Here is a 23,795-nt window from a genome sequence, read left to right on the forward strand (position 1 = left end):
TGTACTACGGCATTGCTTGCTTGGAAGCTGTTTGATGGGAATTTTCTAAATATTTCAAGAATAGAATATATGGTACAAAGAATTGTTAATTCCTATATTAAAACCCGTCATTAGTCATTAGTAGCCAGACAAATAGAAAGATATGTTTTATTTTGAAACCAGCTATTCAATATTTGTTTTCTTTATATGTTTTACCATCAGCTCGCATCTTCGCTTACAATTTTTACATGATAAAACCTAAACCTATAAAACAGAATAATTAAAAGTATTCTGCTAGTATATATATTAGTTAGGGAGCCAGGTGCAAATTGGGTTCATTATTTCCTCTCAAGAGATAATTCGTCAGAAGCATCAGAGTATAGTATTATAAAGCCTCGTGAACGTCAGCTGGCGCTCGGTTGGGGGGGTGAGCGGTTGTAGCCTCCCACGCACGTAGGAAAAAAAAATACATTCATTCATTTCCTCTCAGCTAAAAAATTGTCAAATTGTAGCTAACCCAATATCTCAACGAAAAAAAATAATCAGCTGGTTACAACGTGGTGTATTAAACGTCAGCTGGTGTCTCGAACATGAAAAAAGAACAATTATTTTCCGTGATTTCCTCTCAAACAAAAATTTACCTGATGATAGCTTATATGTAACTGTGGATAAATATATAAGTCAGCTGGCTGTATCTTGGTGGAAAAACCGTCAGCTGATACTTTGAAAGTTATTACATAGGAGTTAGACAGAAGCATCTATTGCCAATTTATATGCATCAGCTGACTGGGTTTTCCTCAACTTATTGCTAGCTGATTTTTTAACCGACTTCAAAAAAAAGGAGGAGGTTATCAATTCGGCCGGTATGTTTTTTTATGTATGTTCAAACAAACAAACTCAAACTCAAACATTCATTTATTCAATTAGACTACTATTTAGTAGCACTTTCGAATCGTCATTACATAGTATTTTTAACATTTACCACCGATTCGGAAAGCAGTATCTATGGAGAAGAATCGGCAAGAAACTCCATAGTTGCTCTTTTAAATAATGTCAATAAATTTACATAATATGTAACTTATATCTACCTAACTACATAATATGCCAAAGAACTGTCCTGTGGTTTTTACGCGACAACCCTCCATGGGTCTTTATCGTCCATATATTCCTGAATACTGTAGTACGCTCTCTGAACTAGTACATTTTTTATGTAAGTTTTAAATTTAGAACTACTAAACTCTTTAATATTGTGAGGAATTCTATTGTATAAGCGTATACCTTGACCCATAAATGAATTTTTAACTTTAGCTAATCGGAAAAATGGCATTTCAATTCTATTCTTGTTCCTTGTGCCATAATCGTGTCTAAGTCAGAGCTTTTGTGTACATGCAAGATATTATTAAATATATACTGTGATGGTACAGTAAGGATACCAGTATTCTTAAAATGATCTCTTAGTGAGTCCCGAGCACGTAAATTATATATAGAGCGAATGGCTCTTTTCTGTAAGATAAAAATAGTTTCTATATTTGCAGCCCTGCCCCACAGTAGAATTCCATAGGACATAATGCTATGAAAGTAGCTGAAATAAACCAATCTAGCCGTATCTTCATCGGTGAGATGCCTTATTTTTCGGACTGCATATGCAGCAGAACTGAGCTTACCTGCAGCGGTGTTGACATGGGCTCCCCACTGTAGTTTCTCGTCCAAACCGTTCACCGATTACTCCGAGGTTTCTGAAACGATTGACGTGATTCTTTTTTTTTTGTTTGATGCGGAATGGTGTCGAATTGGTCCCATAAAAATTCGGATTCGGATTTATTCGGATAGGCCCAGTAGTTTTTATTTTATGAACATTTTTGTCTAATCTCGATGACTTAATTGAAATGAAGCAAGTAAAGTTGATTCACTTCCTGGTAACCGATTGAGCTGAAATTTTGTATACGTATGTAAATTGGATAGCGATGAAACATTATCATGATATAGAGCTGATTTGATGATGGAATCGGAAGGTGGCCATAGGAACTCGGTAATATATTGACTCAACTTTAGGTATCGAGTTTGGGCTCGTTGGATTCGTGTTGAAAAATACACTAAAAAGTATTAAATAAAAATAACTACGTTAATCATTGATCTTTTTTAGACGATTAAATCCGTACATATGGCAAACAAACTCTTCATTTAACATTTATTAACATTTACGAGAAATTATTTCAATCTGACTTTATGTTGACGTCCTGCAAAACTTACATCGTTGGTATATAACGACTCTGATAATGAATCGGAAAGAGAGGAAAGTGACTCAAGCCAGAGCGAAAACGAATAAATCATATTGTTCTCATTATCATTTTTTATCAAGTTTATATAATAAATATTATATATCGAGTAACTAGTTCATTTATTGCTAATTGATTATTTAATTATTTAAATATATAAAATTATTTGATTTCATACTTATTCGTTTCAAAAATATTGATACTGAATGTTTATTTCAACTTAACTCTTATATTGAAGCGCAATGTCGAATAATTAAAGATACGTCATTTCCTCTCAGATGAAAATTTGTGAGCTGATTGTTAATATACTGATGCGATAAATAAAAAAAATCAGCTAGCAATAAGTTGAGGAAAACCTAGTCAGCTGATGCATATAAATTTGCAATAGATGCTTCTGTCTAACTCCTATGTAATAACTTTCAAAGTATCAGCTGACGGTTTTTCCACCAAGATACAGCCAGCTGACTTATATATTTATCCACAGTTACATATAAGCTATCATCAGGTAAATTTTTGTTTGAGAGGAAATCACGGAAAATAATTGTTCTTTTTTCATGTTCGAGACACCAGCTGACGTTTAATACACCACGTTGTAACCAGCTGATTATTTTTTTTCGTTGAGATATTGGGTTAGCTACAATTTGACAAATTTTTAGCTGAGAGGAAATGACTGAATATATTTTTTTTTCCTACGTGCGTGGGAGGCTACAGCCGCTCATCCCCCCAACCGAGCTCCAGCTGACGTTCACGAGGCTTCATAATACTATACTTTGATGCATTTTACAAATTACCGCTTGAGAGGAACTTGGTCATAAAATCTGCTGCTGGCTCCCTAACCATATATTATATTAAAATGAAGCCCGTTTCGCGTTGTCACGGCATCACGTGTGAACGGGTGGACCGATTTCTATAATTCTTTTTTTTTTTTCATTATATTCCTTGAAGTACGTGGATGGTTCTTATGTAGAAAAAACGTAAATATGTACCACGGGCGAAGCCGGGGCGGTAGTTTACAAATAAAACTGTATTGTACGTTTACACTTTATTCGGCCAAAGTGGACAAAATAAGTTGATATAAATGTTGTTGGCTCCGTGAGGTCGGAGATATAACATTTTATAAATTACTCTTCTAGTGTTATTCTATTCTCTTGACTTCGCAAACACAGTTGCTAGATTAAGATGCTTTGTGAAAATAATCGGTTTCTATATACTTATAGGTATAGGAGTAATTTCTTACCGACTCTCGAGTATTTGTATCTATTGTTTATGTATTGTTTATCTGTGCACTGGGTTAACTTTATATTATGTAGAAAAATAATTTATGAAATGATCACGGAAAAGTGTATTTTTGTAACAAATATGAAATAAGAATAATTAATTTCCAACGTAATTTACATTAAGATGTATTTTGAATTAACTTTCTTCAGTTGATTTATTCGCTCTTACTCTACAACTTATGTTTTTTATTTAGCCACTGTATCCTTTCTTTTATTAAACTAAATATCTAATTCCATTCTTTTCGGGAAAAACATTCAAAAAAGTATATCCCTCAAATTGCACACATTGCCATCTTAAAACACTCAATTATTAAAACGCAGCAAGCTGAAATATTTCCTGTCCTGAAATATGTTCGTCCCGGGGGTGTATTACGTAAAATATATACCGTCAGGGACTGAAACTTGTCAATAAAATGTAATTGGCTCTGAGAGGCAGCTGTGGTTAGTAATTAATAGGATTTGTAACGAATATAGGCGTTTTGTGAAGTACCGTCCCCAACAAATGATGTTTGTTGAAGTTACTGTAGAATTTAGACATTCAGTTAAGAATTTCTATATTTAGGTACACAACGACAAACGGAAAATTGTAATTAAGTTTATGTGTTATGTTTTTTAATTATTTTTATCAATTTATTAGAAGACACTATTAGGAGAGAATAAATTTCATAATAAATAATTCAAACGCTTGGCACTTGTAAGGAGGATACACAACGAGCAGTACATTTAAAACCAAAACGGAAAAAGGAACTTGTGAACAAGACTTCTTAATAGAAAATTTATTGTAACATGCAGTAAATAAATCGTTAAAATCCAGTACATTTAGCGCCGTTTTCGAGTCTCTCTCTTACTACACAAAGTTCTTGCTCTAACCAAAATTTATTCTGTAATAAATGTGACCTCTGCAGCAAATTCTAGGCTTGAACATAATCCTACATTGGCTTAAATATCCTACTAAAATTATAAATGCGAAAGTTTGGGAGGATGTGTGTGTGTTTGTTACTCTTTCACGCAAATACTACTGAACCGATTACAATGAAATTTAGCACACATATAGAGGGTAACTTGGATTTATCCCGGAAATCCCACGGGAATGGGAACTATGCGGGTTTTCCTTTGAAAACGCGGGTGAAGCCGCGGGTGGAAATCTAGTTTCAATATATGTATATGGGATTTAGAGCCGAAATGAAAAGCAACGTCTGCTAGTTTGATAAATGGTTTCATTAACGGCGTGATTAATTATAGAGAAGTTGCTATAGGTCGGGCTTAGTCGAGATATTGTTTGGTTATTACTATGGTAAAGTCAAAGAGATACTACGTTTATCGTTATTATAATTTTCTATGTGTGTCTTATTTAACCTATGATATATTATAAACTAGCTTACCGCCCGCGGCTTCGCCAGCTTTGTCTAAAACCTAATAAATTATATACTAAAACCTTCCTCTTGAATAACTCCATCTATTAAAAAAAAACCGCATCTAAATCCGTTGCGTAGTTTTAAAGATTTAAGCATACAAAGGGACATAGGGACAGAGAAAGCGACTTTGTTTTATAATATGTAGTGATTATTACACCACACATTATTATTGAGAGAAAATCAAGCCGAAAATGGGCCATTAGCGGAGATAATTGTAGTTTTGAAAATAGCTACAGTTATTCCTTGACATGTCCAGATGATCATATTGAAAGTCCTTAGAACTATGTAAACTATAAAGTAATTTTTAATTTCAATGGAAACTTTAAGAACGACTTTAACCATTTAATATTAATTAAAGTAATATCCATTCAATATACATCAAAACTTGTTCAAAAAATAGTTACATAAAAAGCTAATTGTTTCCTATAGCTCGATACAACATCAAGTATGGGTCGTTGAAAATTTTCACAGCCATTTAGCAGGCGATACGCATAAATCCTACATGCCTACCATTACTCTTTACTAAGCCTGTACCTAAAAGAATATAAGATCGCGAAATAATAGTAATATATTTTTACGGTACTTGAAATATTGCGGTTGCTGACGGTACCGGAATATGTAAGATTTTGGATGTAGAATACATTTAAAATTCTATTATCTTAAAATACTAAAAGAATCGCAAAAAATGTACAAAAAATAATATTATATTATACGGACTAGGTACCTATAGGAGTCGATGTATCACGGATGAAATATGGAGCTACAGTCACAGACTAAAAAGTAACTAGGTACGTTTACAAGTTACAACGCACGTAGCTTAGGCAAATTTAAAAAAAAAGAAGTACAATGTGCTTTTCTATAAATTATCGTAATTATTTTTTAATCAAGTACTATTTTTTCTTTTATACAAAAACATTTGTTTTGACAAAGGCTTGCAAAGTTTCGCTTCGCGTGAACCTCGTGTGTAAGCATTTTATGGCTCGGAAAATTACATTGTTTCAACATTTAATGCGATGATTAATGGATACTGGTTCTATTAAAAAGATTATTTTTAAATATTGTATGTGATAAATAATGAAACATTTGTGTTTTCCATTTTTCGTTTAAATACGTAACGACACGTTAAATTAATAATTTTTTTTTACTATTTCGACCATTATTTGAAATAAAAAATTACCTGATAGCTTTGGTCTATTATTAATAATTAACTACGTCCATATCAAACTTCATCTAAATTGTATAAGCGTTTTAATTGTCTCACTTTTACAGACACACACATAATAAATTAGTACAGAGAAAAGGGAAAGAATTGAAAAATGAAATGCCTTTTAAGATTTATTACCCTATACGATGTCACGGTATTAGCTTGTATTATGAAATCGAAGTCTATGATTGATTACAGTGAGCTGAAATTAATATCGGTGGCTGAACGCGTGACATTTTTAGATTAGAACTTGATTTTGCCCGTGACTTTGCTTGTATTATTATGATGATGCCTATATAAGTAGGTACTGTAGTACCTAATAATGTAATGTTTAGTTTGAAAAGGACGTAGGTTCGATTCTTGCTGTAGATAAATAAAATAATCATGGGAGTAGAATCAAGTAGAATTAATGGTCAGTATTTTTCAAAATACTTAGGTATCTAGATATTTCTTTTTTTAGATAAAGTAACAATTACCTATGTATAATGTATATTATATAGGTATACCTATACCAACAGTGTAGTCAACAATAAACATAATAAAAAATATCTCACCACCTTTCATTACTACATTTCAAAACCTTTCTTTTATTGTTTCAGGTAACTATCCCATAAGCACAGCACACTGCGCAAAACGAAACAACGGCCATACATCTTACACCGGTGCATTTTGTCCGTATTTTGGCCATGCGCCCACTGTGCGTCACATCACGCCTGCGAGTGATATATGGCCCTTTGTAAAAGTATTGTCTATGCTTTCGCTTACTTTCGCCCGCGGATTCGCTCGTTTTGGAATTAGAATGATCATGACGTTATACTTATAGGCAGATATGGTTTTTATTTCATTGTGTTTTTACATGTTGTGTCTTAAAGGCACGTTAATAACTTGCTATCTGTATCTATACGAAAATTCAGTGATTTTTGTTCAGCTGGTACCTATAGTACCTATAAAGGATGTTATCATAGGTTTATTAAAAATATTTAGAGTTAAGTAAAAGCTTCGATTTATATTATTAAACATTCATTTATTGCACGCCTCATAAGCGAAGCGTTGAGGTGGGTACTACTGTCACTTCGCGCAAAACATCTGATTTTTCAAACTTAAAATGTCTTTATGTATCATACATTGCACTTGTAAGATAATACATACACACACATATTAAGAAAAAACACTATTTTTAACGTTCATGATATTTTTGATGTCATTTTTGTTATTTAAACTAGTTAAAAAACAGTTTAAAAAAGTTCTGTCTTGGACGTCCGTGTGTCTGTATGTGCGGATCCTTTTTCTTGTTAACACGATAGCGACCGAAATACTTTACTAATCGAGTCTTTTTTTTCTCTTACGCTTGAGTATGCTCAGGAATAGAACCCTTTCATTTTTCAGGGTCTGATTCGATGTGGTTTAATTGTTATTAAATAAACAAAAATAATAATTAATAAATATTTATTAAAAAAAATTATGAGGCGTGCACTTTTGGATTTTCCAAATTATTTTAAAATTATTTCATAACATTTGGACCGCAAGACTTGTAAGACGTAAGAAATATCAAAACATAATTAGCAATAGGATTTATACTTCTTATTTCATATTTCGTAAATCTTTTTACGTTCACAAACAAGATGAACATCTGCGGCCATCGTCAGTTGATTGATATTTGATTATCAATCATAAAATAATTATACATTTATTTCGTATATATATATTCCTACTTACGAGTTATGAATAACATAAGAAATAACCGAATCTTCTTAATTTCTCTTACATTTATCCTAAATTCCTCTCCAAATATACTAACAACTTCAACGCACCTGAAAATATTTATGACGTCACAACTCACACATTTAAAACAACTGGGTGTCACAAAATGCAGGCTAAAAGGCAACACTTCTACGAAAATATGAGCTAAAAAATTCAAACATTCACTAACACAAAGCATTTCTTTCCGGCTTGCATACATTTAGAATATAATTCAGGTACTGAACCTTTCTATGGCCATATTTTTGACGTTAGCGAAAGAGTGCTCAGATTTCTTGGCAAGTCGCCAACTGCGTAAAAGCTAATAATGTTTTCAAGGCTTTTCCACGTGAGGTGGTAAATTAACTGAGGCCTTAACGAAAATACTGCCTTTATGGCTAATAGCTGTGACCTGTTTGGAATAAGAGAATGTGGCACAAAAAGAAATAATAATAAAATAAGGAACTGTTCCATTTAAAGTATATTTTTGTTTCTGTAGGTGATATACACAATCATTATTAATGTGAATATTAAATGCCAGTTCAATAATTTAATGAGCCATTTTAAATGAATAAAATTTAGAGACATAAAGTGCATCTTATATACTGAGGAGCAACCTATATCAAATTCATACTATAAGTTATAAGAAGCTTATGAATCGTGATATCGATATCAATTACGTACCAACGCTTCAGCAAACCATTTCGAAGATCCGACGTGATCTTTTACTGTATCACCACGCAGTATAAAACAAAGTCGCTATCTGTTTTTATAATATAACTAGCTTTCCGCCCGCGGCTTCGCCCGCGTTTTCAGAGAAAACCCCGCATAGTTCCCTTTCCCATGGGATTTCCGGGATAAAACCTCTCCGGGATCCCTCAAGTTGGATTGAACTGCACATGGTGTGCGAATGTTATTATAATCGGTTAAGTGGTTTAGGAATCCATTGAGGACAAACATTGTGACACGAGATTTATATATATTAATATAATATGATTAAATCTTTAAAAGTACGCAACGGATTTTGATGTGGTTTCTTTTAATACATAGAGTGACTCTCGAGGAAGGTTTAAGTATTAATTTTTTTAAGTTTAATACAAAGCTGGCGAAGCCGCTTGCGGAAAGCTAATCCTACATGAAAATAGTAAACACGCAAATTGCCATAGTGTTCATTCAATAAAATAATAAAACCACCTTCCACCCACCTCATAAAAGATAAAGGGCTATTTCTATTATAGCTGGTATCTGAGTTAATTCATATAAGAGGGCCATTGGGGTCATCGTATAGAATTACTCGGCATTATCCCTCAATAGGCATGTAAAGGTATGTGAAAATATTACATATTGGATAAGTATCGGTAGCAAATTGATACTTTTACGAGTGGAGTATTTACTAATATGTATTTCAATTTTTGATAAATAGATTGAAATGGATCCGCTTTTAGTTAAGAGGGACTTTAATTTGGATAAAATAATGTGCGTGAAAATTAGATCTTGCAATTAATATTAGAAATAGAAGGAATCGGTGTTCCTAAAAAGCATTTATATCTCTAGCGATGATAAATATGTTAGGTATTTCTGTTTTGTTAACCTATTAGATACAATAAAAAAAAACTTTGTCGCGCGCATTTCTGAAAAATTTGGATGCGGTTTTAATATTATGTAAAATCAGTTAATGTGATAATTCAAACTTTTTAGTTTTTATTTCTTTAATTTAAATCAGTTCGTATTTTTGATCGGACTCATGTTATTTGCGCCAATTGAGTTAATTTTACATTACATTTACGAACATTATTTTAACTTTTGATTAAACACAGGCTAACAAACTCTAATAAAATAAACGTACATTCCGATTTAATTGATTTGATTTCTATTATTCCGTAACTTATTTGAGTATGTTCTTAACCACACTATTGTGGAGTGATGGTTTAATTCATTAATTTCATTTTAAATTAAAATTTTACTTTCCTTTCTTCGAGAGAAACATCTACATTCTGCTAAGACACATGTATCTACAATTTATGAAAATTCTTTCAGCCGTTTTGGCGTTTTCCAATACACAAATTTTTTAGGTGAAACTGTTTCACGTGCCTTGAGAGTAAAATTTCAAGGTCGCGTCGTAGAGATACCGTCACGTCGTGGAGGATTTTGGTATCTTAGAATCTTGCCAACGAAGTTTCACTTCTGAGACGTGTGCTCAGCACACACGCTATTTTTTTAAATGCTACGTTTAACACACGTGAAGTTTTTAATAACTATTCTTTTAAAAATCTGGGATGACAATGCATCGCTGGCTTATAGTAATCTTTTGTGGTATGAGAGCGTAAGCTCAACAGAGCTTAAGCTCGTATGAGCTCAGTTACTTGCTCGTAAAATTCAGAGCTATGAATATATATGACGTTTAAGTTTTATTAGCAAAAAATGTGGCTTAATGGCGCGGTAATATATGAAATTTATTTACGACTTGATGTAGAGCGTGTGTGTATAGCTGTAAAGACGTTATTGTTTTATTTTGTTATTCTAACATTGTTTTGAATGTATTGTTTTAACACTAGTAGCCTTTTTAATATAGGAAAAACCTTAGATAGAATGGTCAGCTGTTACTGACCATTAAAACACAAAATGCTAAGGGATCCAGGTGGAGTTTCACTCGCAATCTTAAAGAAAAGGTTTTGGCCGATATCTCGGAAACTATCTACATTAGGGAAAAAGTTGATCAGATCTTTTTTGTAGAGAATAAAATTTCGCATATTTTATATCAGGTAAACTTTTTTGTAAAACTTACCGTTTACGATTTATGTGTTTATTAAATGTTTTACTGGTGTAGTTTCATATCTAAAATCTCAATAGTTACACGTCAAAACTTCAACCGAAGCGTAAATAATAAACAAACCAGTGAACTAAGTGCTAAGCCTTAATTGTACACGTAACAAGTACATGAAACTTTACTTAGCGTAACGGAAACCTAAGGAGCTTTCACGGGAACAGGCAATATCGTTTGAGCGTTTTTTACATTATGTTCCCGAGTTTTTGCGTGATGTATTGCATTTTGATGTTTTTTACGTTAATGGTGAAAGACTACCATCGCGCCCGACTTCGCTTTGTAGAAAACTTAAATTATATACTAAAACCCTTACTAAAACCTTCCTCAAGAATCACTTTATCTATAAAAAAGAGCGTGTGTGTCGGCACACGTGTCAGAAGTGATATTTCTATGGTAAGATTCAATGATACCAAAATCGTCGCCTTACTCCAGGACGTGATGGTATTGGCATGATTCGACCTTGAAAATTTACTCTCAACGCGCTGAAAGAAGTTTCACTTCAAAAAAAAAAACAGTTGCGTAATTTTGAAGATCTAAGCATATAGACACACAGATAAAGCAATCTTCGTCTTATACTATGTAATTATCTAAGGTAATTATGATTTTATTCTGCCTGTTTGCTTATCCCACTTTTTTCTAGTGTTGATTGAAAATCCTCTGGCCTAGTTAGTAAGATGAAAAAAACTTTCAAACTAATTGAACCTTCATCCTTTTAATTTTTACATCGTAATGCTGACAGATTTTCAGAAATTTCAAAAGCAGATGCGGATGACCATTCAAACGCACACACATAAAATATTTTATATCAGTAAAAGATATTATAGTAGAGCCATTTTAATAGGCAACATTTGACAGTTCAACAAAATTCAACAACGTAACCTAGTAACGACGACATAGAATAAAATGATATTTCGTTTTGTTAGAACTGCACATTTGCTTTACTTTTTTCAATTACGATTACATATTTATAATAATAATGACCGATACAAGTAATTTTAGGATTTGATTTTACTGATAAACCATTCTAAACATAATAAACAATTTCTGATTTAAAAGAACTGACGTTGCTACAATTTTGTGTCAATAAACCTTTTTTCTTTTTAAATACCAGAGACGTTACTCTAAAAATCGAAATCTGACATCTAGAATCGAATGCATAGATTACTTGGGAATAAAAATCATAATAAATTATTGACATGTGTTTCAAGTTCGATTGACAAATGTTTCAAGTCCGTATCGATTGATTCACTTTAATCGATGTTTTTAAGCAGGTTACCACCCTATGAAGATAACATTGATAGACGTCAAATGTTGCCTATTAAATTGGCTCGACAATAATTAGAAAGCTCATAAGGCTCTAATAAGGCTCTAATAAACTAAAATGAAAAATGAATATAATGTCATTCCAATAATATTATAACATAGGTAGATACCAAATTAAAAACCTTGTATTTGAAGTCTGTTGATATTAAGTTGTATCTCTATTAAACGCTTCGTATAATAAGAAAAGTCCAACTATATTCAATAGCTTATATCTTAATCCAGAAATATGACTATTTACTAAACTAAAAGTTCCATAACAAGGACAATTCGTTTATTTCCAGCAAGATAACGAGCTCCGAGTTATATTATCCGAACCACAAATGGAAGAAACTTTATTTGAAATATATCCTACATATTTCTCGTTTTTCATTACAAATCCTCAGAAACTTGTTAGCTTTTGTCTAAAGTTTGAATGGAGTTTTTAAATTATCCTCGTATTTTTATATTTCATACTTGGTGTTCGCTTGTATTAAGGTCAGTGGGATTGATAGAGTTGCGAATGTTTCTAGTTACTACTAATAGAAATTCTTTGTTAAGAAACAATTTTACTTCAATGAAAGTGCACTATTAAATGGCTCTTACATTTCTATACTTGTTTTCTCAGTGATCAATACTAATAGGTGCATCATTATTACTTTTGAAAGAAAAGGGTTTATAGAAACTATGTTGAAAGTTTCAATCCATTTAAGGACACAAAACACAACAGAACTTTCTACTGTAAAATCATAACGCACAAAAATGATAAAGAAACAACAAAATACACTGTTAACAAATATATTTATAATCAATAATTTGTATCACTTTTAAACAGTAATGAATCAAAAGAGTTACTAAAACCTATGTATACTTATATACAAACAAATAATACTAAAAAAACGCTACCAAACGGTACGAATAATTTTCCATTCCGCGCTGGGTTATTAGAAATCGAGCTGAAAGCCGAAGCCGAACCTTACTCGTCTCTGTCGGTCTAACATGGTGCTGGCCATCAACCTCACCACTCGCGTCTCGCTAGCCTCACTGAACATTACATCCTTTTCGATGGTAAACCCACCACACCGCTGCGTATCAACGAATATTTTTAGTTCCGAGCTGTTCTCGTAACTTTTATGGAGCGCCACGCTCATCACTGTACCGGCCTTGTTCTCGTTCAATATTGTCGCCATACGCAGGTCGCTCGCAAATTGCTTGAACAGGCACAGCTGAAATCCCATATTGCTAACTGTCGAGGATAACGCATAGGTCGGTCTCTCGTACCTCGAGCTAACGGATATAGTGGATAGAACCGTGGATAGAGGCTTAACTCGCAGCTCCATGCCAACACTGAATTCTGGCTTCACTTTATAAGTCCATTGGGTGATTAAACTAACTGTCTTTGGATCCACGTCTTTCATATTCATCGAGAAGGAACTGACCGATCTGTCGCCGGTGTTCTCGAGGACCGCTTCCACTTCTGACGAAATTAAATTCTTTATTTTCGTCGTCATCCTGATTTCTAGATTGTCTTCTAGCGCCTCTCGGTACGTCGCAGTGGCTGAACCCGCTAAATCGATCACGAGACCGTCATCGATATTCTTTGACTGCATTTCCTTATGAATAAAGTGTGAATAGCATTTGTATGAATCCTTCGGTTTGCCGAAGGTATAGTTTTGCACTAGTTTCGCTTTGTCCATTATTTCTTTCATTATAACGAGCTTAGCCCCGATAAAACACTTGGGGAATACGCTTTTGGCCTCCGCGTGGATGTCACTCAACTTTGTCAAATCCGTTCTGTCTGTTTGTAAAATTATTATATCCTTCTTTTTCGGCAGGAGTTTCTGTAGATTCATTACGAAGTTGTTAACTTCCTCTTTAAACTTAGTTTCTTTTAAATCCATTGTTTGTTTTTATTTGTATTTATAAAATTATTTTTACAGGTTGAACGTCATTGACCTGTGTTTTTTTTTGGTTTGACGTATTAGTAGCCAATGTTTTTAAATAATTGCACTTTATGTCACAAAGTATTTAGTAATAAATTTATTTATTGTACTCTATGGATGAGTGTGTAGTTCATTCTGAATATATTTAATACGAACATAACAATTTACTGTACAAGTAGATAACAGAAACCTGTATAATGATACTTGAAACACGATATCGAGATCACTTCCAAGAAAAATATATCAAACGTATAGATGCATACGTATCACAAGCTCATGTGGATCAAATCTCAGTTGATTGTTCACATAACGATCACTTCACAGTCACGACATATTTTCTATAATTATTAATGTATTACTTTGCACAATAACGTTAATATTCCGAACTAAAAGAGCGATATATTTAAAACACGTGCGATTGAAAACAAGTCCAGGCCGATACTGACGACTGACTTGATAATCTGATAATAAAAGAGTACAAAACACGCGTTTAATACGAAATATAAAGAAAAGTAAGAAGTGTATAATGCAATAAAACGTTAAAATTTTTAATCGTTGATTATTTATATCAATTGTATAAACTAGATATAACAATCTATTTAGCGGTCTATGCAAAATCTTGGATCTAAAAATAGGCGCAGAGCAATGGCTCGTTTCAATCTAGATAGTATATGTAGAGAATAGAGTAGACCATTATTTCATCGGTGTGTCTTTGAAGTAAATTGTAGCTTAGCTTTAGCTTTTATTTTAAAGCTTTCTAGTCATTTTTTAAAATCAAAATCATCAATGCGCAATACATATCAGGTACCTACACCAAAGTGTTTTCACGAACAACAACGAACAAGGTTTCACAAAAATAAAACAACGTTTTAACACTACGATCGTCGTCATCAAATATTTTCATCATTACACGGCTAAATAAAATAGGTTATACATTTCAAGTGCCCTCCTTAATTTACCAGTGTTACCTTTTAATTAGGGATGTAACGATACATGATTTTGCCGATACGATACCGATACCGATATTTGTAGTAATGTATCGGCGATACCGATACCGATACCGATATCGATGGCTTGGTAGAAAAATAAATAGTGAATTATGCATAAAAAGTTACCAACATTTAACAGAGACAACTGTTAATCGTATTCTTTTAAATAAAAATGCCAAATCAAAAAACAACAAAACCATTTATTTTAGTATTATTATTTTACGAAGTCAGTTAAACTTTAAGTAATACACATACAATCAGTAACCTAATAAAAGTTTACTATTCTGCCGTCCTTTAACTAGAAAGGAAGTGAGTTTCGAGTAAATGGCAAAAAACACGGAAATCGTTATTTCTTAAAAATTATGACACTTACAATAATTATTGTGAGATACATCGATCGACATTTAATTATATTATACATTATACAGACATATAATTATGAAATACATCTTAATATTTTATCCTATCCTGTTATAATTTATTTTTAAATTCACTTTTTCTCGTTTAGTTCAGCATATAATTTGAAAATTTTAACTATTTACTGGAAAAGACGGCCGTTCACATACCATAGCGACTTTTTAGCTAAGTAATTTAGTATTTTTATTTTCATTTTGTGATTTTTTTTTATTAAGTAATAAAATGCTTACCTAAAACGTCGTTAAGCTACTATAACTACTTTTAAGCTTATATGACTTTCGTTTTAATTGAAATTTCAAAAACTTTATAATCAGCGTTTAAGGGCTTTTGGATGCTTTTGTACTATGATTCTATATAGTTGTACTAAATTTTAATCTTACTAATGTTAAAAATTTGCTGCTGTCTGAGGCTTTGCTCTCGGGAATTACATCCTCTAGGTCAACCAATGGAAAGGAAAAGGATCAAAAGCTTTTAGGTTTAAGTATTAAGGATTTAAACACTATCTAAATTAATGGTTTTAGCGTCTTATTGTGAGTAACAAGTATTTTAAACTCTTTTACTAAATGACTCTTTTAAGTTTTCGATAAAATTAACATTTTTTTTCTTGTCATGTTCACGTTTATTTCATTCAGGGGTTAAGATTGAGATAAATCTTCTCGCTTTTCTTTTTTGGAACCGTATATTCATTTGGAATTGCAATTTTAACGTTATTTTATAAATATTCTTCTGCGAAGCCATCATACGAGTCACGGATATGTGAGTACATATAGAACCACAAACAATGTAAACATAAATCGTTTCCTGAAAAAAAAATTAAGACTTGTGCACAAGGTTTTTGAAAAAATACACCCTGGTTTCAATAGGGCCTCAAGCTCTTACATGTGGGATGCTCTTAATAAATAATGTAGAACCGCTTATCAAATGATTAGAAGACTCTTTCATCCACATTCAGAAAATATAATATACCAGAATATGTGGAAAATAGCAGGAGGTAGAAAACTTTTTATTTGCTACAATGTAAAAAATACAAATCTTAATAATCTAATACATATAAAGATAAGAAAAAATAGCAATAGTTGCAAAATGGACTCCCCGTCAGCGGGTCAAAGGTAGTGTACTCCTAACAATTTTTGTATCACCATCTCTAGTACATTGCTTGACAGTCGATTACTAATTCCACCCAAGGGGTAAATTACATAATTAATAAATAGTTTTAAAAATTAAATAGTACAGACTGTCTTTCTTCTCTTTCTTGGTTACAGAGACAAATCAGAGTCTAAACAGAGAAGTACGATTGAAAGTTCGCACTGTCGTAACCATTACCTACCAAATTTTCGTAACTTTGACTTGTTATATTTTCCGTAATTTAGCTGCTAGATTGTTTAAAACTTAGTAAACCTGATCAGAAACAATACGTCTTGTAAAAGAAAATCAAAAACAATCGGTACTCTGCTTGGGAGCGACATTATTTCATCATCACTCTCATCCTCAAAACTGATGCATCACCAGAATCGGATAACTGCCTTTTAGATAAAAAAAAACCGGCCAAGTGCGAGTCGGGCTCGCGCACAAAGGGTTCCGTAGCAGCAAATATAATAAATTACAGTTAAATCAACCTATCTCAAAAACTATAAGAGATACTTTGATCAAACCAAAAATCGTTGAAAGAGTTAATTAGCATGCATCACCTCTATTTTTTTTAGAATTTTATACCCCGTAGTTATAAAAATAGAGGGGGGGGACATACTTTTTACGACTTTGAGAGCTGATATCTCAAAAACCGTTCACTTTAAGAAAAATGTTTTTTAGAAAACTTTATATCATTTTAAAAGACCTTTCCATTGATACCCCACACGGGTATGTACATCGAAAAAAAAAATTTCATCCCTCAGTTACATGTATGGGGGGCCCCACCCCCAATTCTTTTTTTTACTATTTAGTGTCATATTTTTGTAGCGGTTCATACAACACATATTCCCATCAAATTTCATCACTGTAGTACTTATAGTTTCCGAGTAAATCGGCTGTGACAGACGGACAGACGGACAGACGGACAGACGGACATGACGAAACTATAAGGGTTCCGTTTTTGCCATTTTGGCTACGGAACCCTAAAAATGAGGGTTAGCTGCTTTGTAGCTAAGCAAAAAAGTGTTATTAGAATTTTTCCTAAATAAAATTACTTAACTAAAAAAGCGTTAAGGGCGAGTAACTGCAAATAAGGTAAGGATTTCCATTGGAATCGTTATATGAAAGCATATCATAAAGCAGTTATAGTCCTTTTGCGTCCCTATAGTCAAGTATAATCTGATAACGTACTTTTAGTCAAGTAAAAAGCTAAAAAATAATTATTAAATCTGGCGATTAAGGTACTCGAGATGAAACGGGAGATCGGTCCGTCTCTCTCTCGTTATACCTGCGATCGCGCTCGTGAGGTTTTGGTGTGACACAAGTTTATGAACATGTCACCCGACTAAAACGATTTTAAAAACGTTATCACGTTAAAAAATAAAAAAATTCAAAATTATTTATTTCTTTCCTTTACATAAACAAATTTGTGATTGGAACACTCCTAGTAAGCAAATAAAATGCTTGTGTCAGGAGCTTCCGCTCTTCCTTAACACTATTACAGAAACAGAAATAAAACAATATGAATGAATACAATGCAAAAACATAAAAGAAAAGAAAGAATTTAATAAAAAAATATCGGTATCGGTTGATTTATTATCGGCGATACCGATATATCGGCTTGCCGATATATCGGCCGATATATCGGTATCTGTATCGGTATCGTTACATCCCTACTTTTAATCCACTGTCGGAGACTCGAGAGTTATATATTACAACAAAAATTCACCACCTGTCGAGAAGCGAGATAACTTTCAGTAGAAATGAGAAAATAACAAATAAACTGTTTGCGAAATAGTTAAAAAGAAATTTAAATTTACTTGCTCACTGCGGGGTACCTAAGCTTACATTTCATAGATGGATAATCCGCTCTGTAGTAAGAGCTAGCGCACACGAGCAACTTTGTCTCCGCAACTATTTTGTCTCTCCCATCAATTTGTATGGGGAGTTGCGTCGCTACGTGCGCGCACTTTCATACTAGCCCATAGGTGGGAGAGACAAAATAGTTACGGAGACAAAGTTGCTCGTGCGCGCTAGCTCTGTACATGTTTTTTAATCAATATCGTAATAAATATTGCACTGATATTTTTTCTAAAAATATTATAGTTTACGATAAAAAATGTAATAAACCTTTATCTAGGAAATGTGTGAGTTTGCTTGTTTGTATAACAAATCTAAGTAACAAAATCTATTGTTCGAAAGTCATGTAGGTAAATAAAGCCCTATCATGTGAATAGAGATTCTAATAAAAAGCGTGTAAAAATATCACAAATTTCATTTAGTGAACATAAATTATTAAGTATTTTTGTAATTTCCTTGATTCTTCAATTCAGTGCTGATTTTGACCGAGACATTTAACGTAAGACATCATAACGTATGCGCAAACACAAATGTACTTCCCATTCCATCACACTAATTTTTTACAGATTCCAAAGCACGAGCCCTATTTGCACAGTTCTAGAAATTTCGAAAATCGGTGACCCCTCAGTATCTTTACCATTAGCCTAACGAACTAGTCAATAGTAGGTACTAGCCTAGGTTTTTTCCCTATACTAAAAGTCGATAACGTAGTAGGAACCTAGGTTTTTATTCCTCTACTAAATGAATGAAACGAAAAAATGTAATGAAAGAAGTAGCAATTTTGATCCAAAACAAGATTTATTTTTTATTTAAAGTGAACAAATTTTCACGAGAGCTCGTTCGCAAAATTCGCTGAGACATAACCGTAATATTTGACGATGGAGCTAAACAAAACATAAACTACTGGGGTCTTATTAAATTGGTCGGGTAAAGTTTTAATTGTCTGCCGTTTATATTGTTAATGTATTGAGTATTATCGTGAGGCTAATTTTCAGGCATTTCATTTGTTTAGGGACTATTTTTTTAAGATTTACATACATAAAATTACCCTTTATCCAGAGATTTTTCGCCAAGTGTAATGAACTGACGCACGTGATTCAGACCATAATTTTGCTTACCGCAGAATTGTGAAATTTGAATATCGTTTTTGATTTACAATTTTTCTGAAACGTTTACATTTTATGAGATTCTTGTATTATTTTATAAAATTATATTAAGGTATCTGTAACAAGTAGACGACAGAAATCCATAAACGTCAGCAATTCACCAATCAATTAGTGCTTTTGATCAACAACGCATTTTTATGATAAACAAGATGCATTTGAGAGGTTTTAATCTAAACTCCATTCCAAAACTTAGCTTGTTAAACAATATTTCGACTAAACTATCTAGTTATTAAAATAAACCTCGAAAGCATCCTTAAATAAGGAGAGTTTTGTTCCAGTTAGCTTTCCATTGACTTGGTCTAAGAAATAATTGTGCAAGTTCTAATCTGAAACTGTTGAACATCTGCTGTTCAAACTTCAATCGCAAACACAAAGTTGGCTCGACTCGCGGTTAGTTGCAAGTTAAAAATCACATTCTGAAGATGTGGGAATTAGAAATAGAAAAGATAGTAATTAGTATACTCTGTCCATTATATTATTTGCTTTTTGACAGCTTCACGCCTATGAAGGATTGTATTGTTTAGGTTAAAATGTCATACAAATAATATTGTACTTCATGGACAGGCCCCGCCCACTTAGTGATGTCTACACATAATTATTCAATGATTGAATGAATGATGGTTCGATAGATTATAATAATCGATAGAAATACTCTGTAAAATATATCCGATACAGAAAACAATCACAATCGATAATCTTTTAGACATCACTTCTGGTATCACCCGTCGAGCTGTCAAAAGGAAATTATTAATAGTGGACAGACTATAGATGGTACATTTTGATCACATAATTTTGATGCCACTTTATTATGCTGCCTATACTAATGTCAGATATTTTGGCTGCGTACGGGCAGACAGATATTATTGAACTCGTTATTGTGACAAATATTTTTGCTTATTTCCCTCTAGTGATATATTTATGCTCGTGACTGTACATAGGTCATATATATTTTTATTTGTTGATTTTATTAATGTAAGACAAATAAAACGAATATCTATTTAAAACGTGTTAAAAAGTGAAATCCCATTGTTATTTAGATTTCTATGTGAAATCCCGTGTCCCCGTAGTGGGGTAAGGGGCAGATGCATTATGCATACCTACATCTGTTTCACTGATCGATTATCTTTAGGGACAAGTAGGTGATCAGCCTTCTGTGTCCTACCAGACCGAGACATTTTTTTTTCTTCGTCTCCACCGGGAATCGAACCCAGGACCCCTCGGTTCTACGCTTACGCGACAACCACTGTACCAAGGAGGCGGTCATAAAGCGTGTTATACTAATTAGAAAATATTCTCTCTGTATAATACACTAATTTGATAGAATTAGAACACAATTTGCGACGACAAGATGAAATTAGAAAACCATTCAACATAAACTTCAAAAGCACGAAATATCGATAATGAAAATAAATGAGCATCGTCCAAACCCTTAATACTATTTAAGGGCCGATTTTTCAATCGCGAGATAAACAGTCTAATAAGTACCCCTCGAATAGATTTATTCAATTATTTATCTAACTCATTACGGCTCGCCAATTTTTCAATCGTGATTTATTTGATGAATAACTATCTGACCAAATATTTCCATATTGGCAGCTCTGCTCTCGGAGTGGCGAAACAAACATATTAAATTATTCAGGTTAGAGCGGGATAGAGTCAACTCTTGCAATTTGTCAACAACCGTCATTATGACTCACGTCAGGAGTGCACTTGTCTTCTATGATTGTTGATTGTTGTTTTGATTCGAGTAAAGAGTTTGGTTAAATTTGTGTTTCAATTTATATATTTTACGATGGAAACGACATACTTAAAGGCAGCGTTCGGCAAATTTTCAATGGCATGGTCATCAGTACTATCAAAAACATCAATTTCAATATGATTTTAATTGATTATAATTATATAGAAAGAGGTTTAATTGTTAATAATTCTACGCTCTATGTTATGACATACGAAAATATCTCAAATTTGACGCGTCAGTTGTCAACTCAAACGCCTAACAGTCGAATAGCGCGCTATCTGGCCGTTGGAGCGGCAAATAGATTTATTCCTCAAATAACGTAGTTATTCGATAGATAAGTCCTATTCGTCTATTGAAAAATTGAATATTTTGTTAACTGAAGAATAAAGTCTATCTAGCTGTTTATCTGGGCATTGAAAAATCGGCCCTAAATCAAATTAATTCTCCAAATACAAAGAGATTAATTACTTTAGACAAATCCATTGAACTGTTGCGTAATTTATTTTTGCAATTTTGACAGCGATCGCGAATTAAAAGTTTTTGGATAAAAGCCTCCGGAATTAGAAGGGTTGCAAGAAATTCTCAAGTTAAACAGATTATTCCCAACAAACGGGTAATAAATTTCGCTTAATGAAACGCTCGGACAAACGATAAATTTATATAAATAAGTGAAATTGGAATTGGCGCGACTGCGATGCTTTCTTTGTTCAAAACGCGATATATTTTTAGTGCTTTTTGAACAAAATAACAGAAATATTGCTAATTGTTGGTCACTATTATTAATGTTAAATACCTATTTGCTATAACTAACGAAATTGCTCAGTTTATACCTACGTAGTTTTGTACAGAGATTAACCCTTATGAAAATTATGACGGTAACAAAAACAGGGCGCTCTTATACGTGAGACGCTGAATTAATTCATTTAGATCTTATGTAGCTGAATTTATGGAAATCGATTATTGTTTATCATTTCTTCATTAAAAACTAAAAATTAGACTTACTTAGATGAAGTTTATCATAAAGATAGATAAAAGTCTGGATTAACATAAAGGTACTTTATGTATGTACTTAGCAAGTGAAGCTGCGTGTTGAAAATAGTTATGTCTAAACAAACTTATCCTTCACTTATTATACTTATGCAAACTAATATAAACAAAAATATTTAAATACCCGAATATACTTCAAAGGCTATGAATTTTAATTGAATATTATCGCTGAAAGAAAATTTACATTCTTATCATTACTAAGTTGGAGCAGTAAGTTTAAGCACAGATTAGGTAACGTGTTCATGAAGTTTAACTTAGTAGCTACAAGTTCTGTGCAACTTGGGGATTCACTACATCCGTACGCATGAATATATTTGACGTTAATTATTATGCGTCATAGATATCATACTTATTGGTAAGTAGTATCTAATAAATCTACGTCGAAGCGTTATCTTTTAAGTATATTTACTTCTTTCTGAAACACATAGACTATATTTTTTTTATATTTTATTAAAAAAATCATCTAATTACACGCCATACATAGAAAGATCAGAATGCAGATCGAACAACAAACAAGATATTTGTAATAACAAAAATTGAAATTGTAATAAAAAAGTCGAAAAATATACCTATATTATTATGAAAAATTCACACTCCTAATACGTAGCTAGATAATATTCAATGTAAAAAGCAAACTAGGCAAAATGCCAGAAATGAGACTAAGCTATTATAATGAGGTTGAAGAGAAGCTAACTAGTATTTACACACTTATTACGTGATTTCAGCGCGCTAATGCACTTACTGAGTCAGCGACTAGTTTCAGTTGAACGGGTTCTATTCATTATGGTGTATTCAACCGCGGTTAGAGGACTATGTATTATATAAATGACACTAATGAGTACATGCATACATTTAGTGGTACACTTTGGGTACACTTCTACATGTGTCATTTTATTTTGAATATTTAACACGATTTATCTACATGGCAGAGTGTGAGTACATTAAATATTGTCAATTAATTCATACAATTCTATTTTACGCAATAAAATAAAAAAAAGTATTCGTATACTCTGCGGAGTAGATGTAGATAGTCCCTTACCAAAACTAATATTGCAGCCGTGGTTTGTGTAGCCCCAAGTTTGATTATGGCTTAATTTGAAGCGCATCTCTTAGTTGGACCGCAAAACTAACGATGTCTTAGCTACGAGCACCGCTTGCAAATCATAGATATGCAATTTAATGTACCATAAATCCAAGTCGGTTTTCTATTGTTCTTGATTTTGTAACGAAATTTACATACAGTTTGACTACGGCTTAAATACGGCTGAATAGAAAGCTTCCTTAGCCCAGATTTATCGCTGTCTGTGGTATGCAAAAAGCGCGGGAATTCTTCACGGTTTGCCGCCAATTTATTCATATGGTATTATTGTGGGAATTTTCCAATCCATTATTGTCGTGACTTAACTTTTGATTTTATTCAGTAAACATCTATCTATAATATATGTAGTAAAAATGAATCGCAAAATGTGTTGGTAAGCGCATAACAAAAACGAAAA

General features: G+C 32.8%; 3 protein-coding genes across 5 annotated transcripts in view; 1 reads left to right on the forward strand and 2 right to left on the reverse strand.

The window, feature by feature from the left end:
• LOC149481264 (rho-related GTP-binding protein RhoN-like) overlaps nucleotides 1-23,795 on the forward strand; it is a 118,545-nt gene that overhangs the window by 54,270 nt on the left and 40,480 nt on the right. The window contains exon 1 of one of the 3 annotated variants that reach the window (XM_089705650.1): nucleotides 504-842. The exons of the other annotated variants lie outside the window; for them this stretch is intronic. The gene's annotated coding sequence lies outside the window, so the exon portion shown is untranslated. Of the gene's footprint in view, nucleotides 1-503; nucleotides 843-23,795 lie in introns of those variants that run through there. 3 annotated transcript variants of the gene reach the window in all.
• Nucleotides 12,794-14,296, reverse strand: LOC149481266 (uncharacterized). The gene has a single exon (XM_089705930.1). It carries the CDS (start codon nucleotides 13,910-13,912, stop codon nucleotides 12,956-12,958), a length of 957 nt encoding a protein of 318 aa, XP_089562056.1. The 5' UTR covers nucleotides 13,913-14,296; the 3' UTR covers nucleotides 12,794-12,955.
• garz (Sec7 domain-containing protein garz) overlaps nucleotides 18,504-23,795 on the reverse strand; it is a 437,193-nt gene continuing 431,901 nt past the window's right edge. Inside the window, exon 31 of the transcript XR_016316887.1 lies at nucleotides 18,504-18,521. The gene's annotated coding sequence lies outside the window, so the exon portion shown is untranslated. The remainder of the gene's footprint in view (nucleotides 18,522-23,795) is intronic.

Source organism: Colias philodice, chromosome 17, assembly GCF_061535455.1.
Source record: "Colias philodice isolate Cphi_HAF_F1 chromosome 17, ilColPhil1 Martin Lab GWU primary, whole genome shotgun sequence".
Lineage (NCBI taxonomy): Eukaryota > Metazoa > Arthropoda > Insecta > Lepidoptera > Pieridae > Colias > Colias philodice.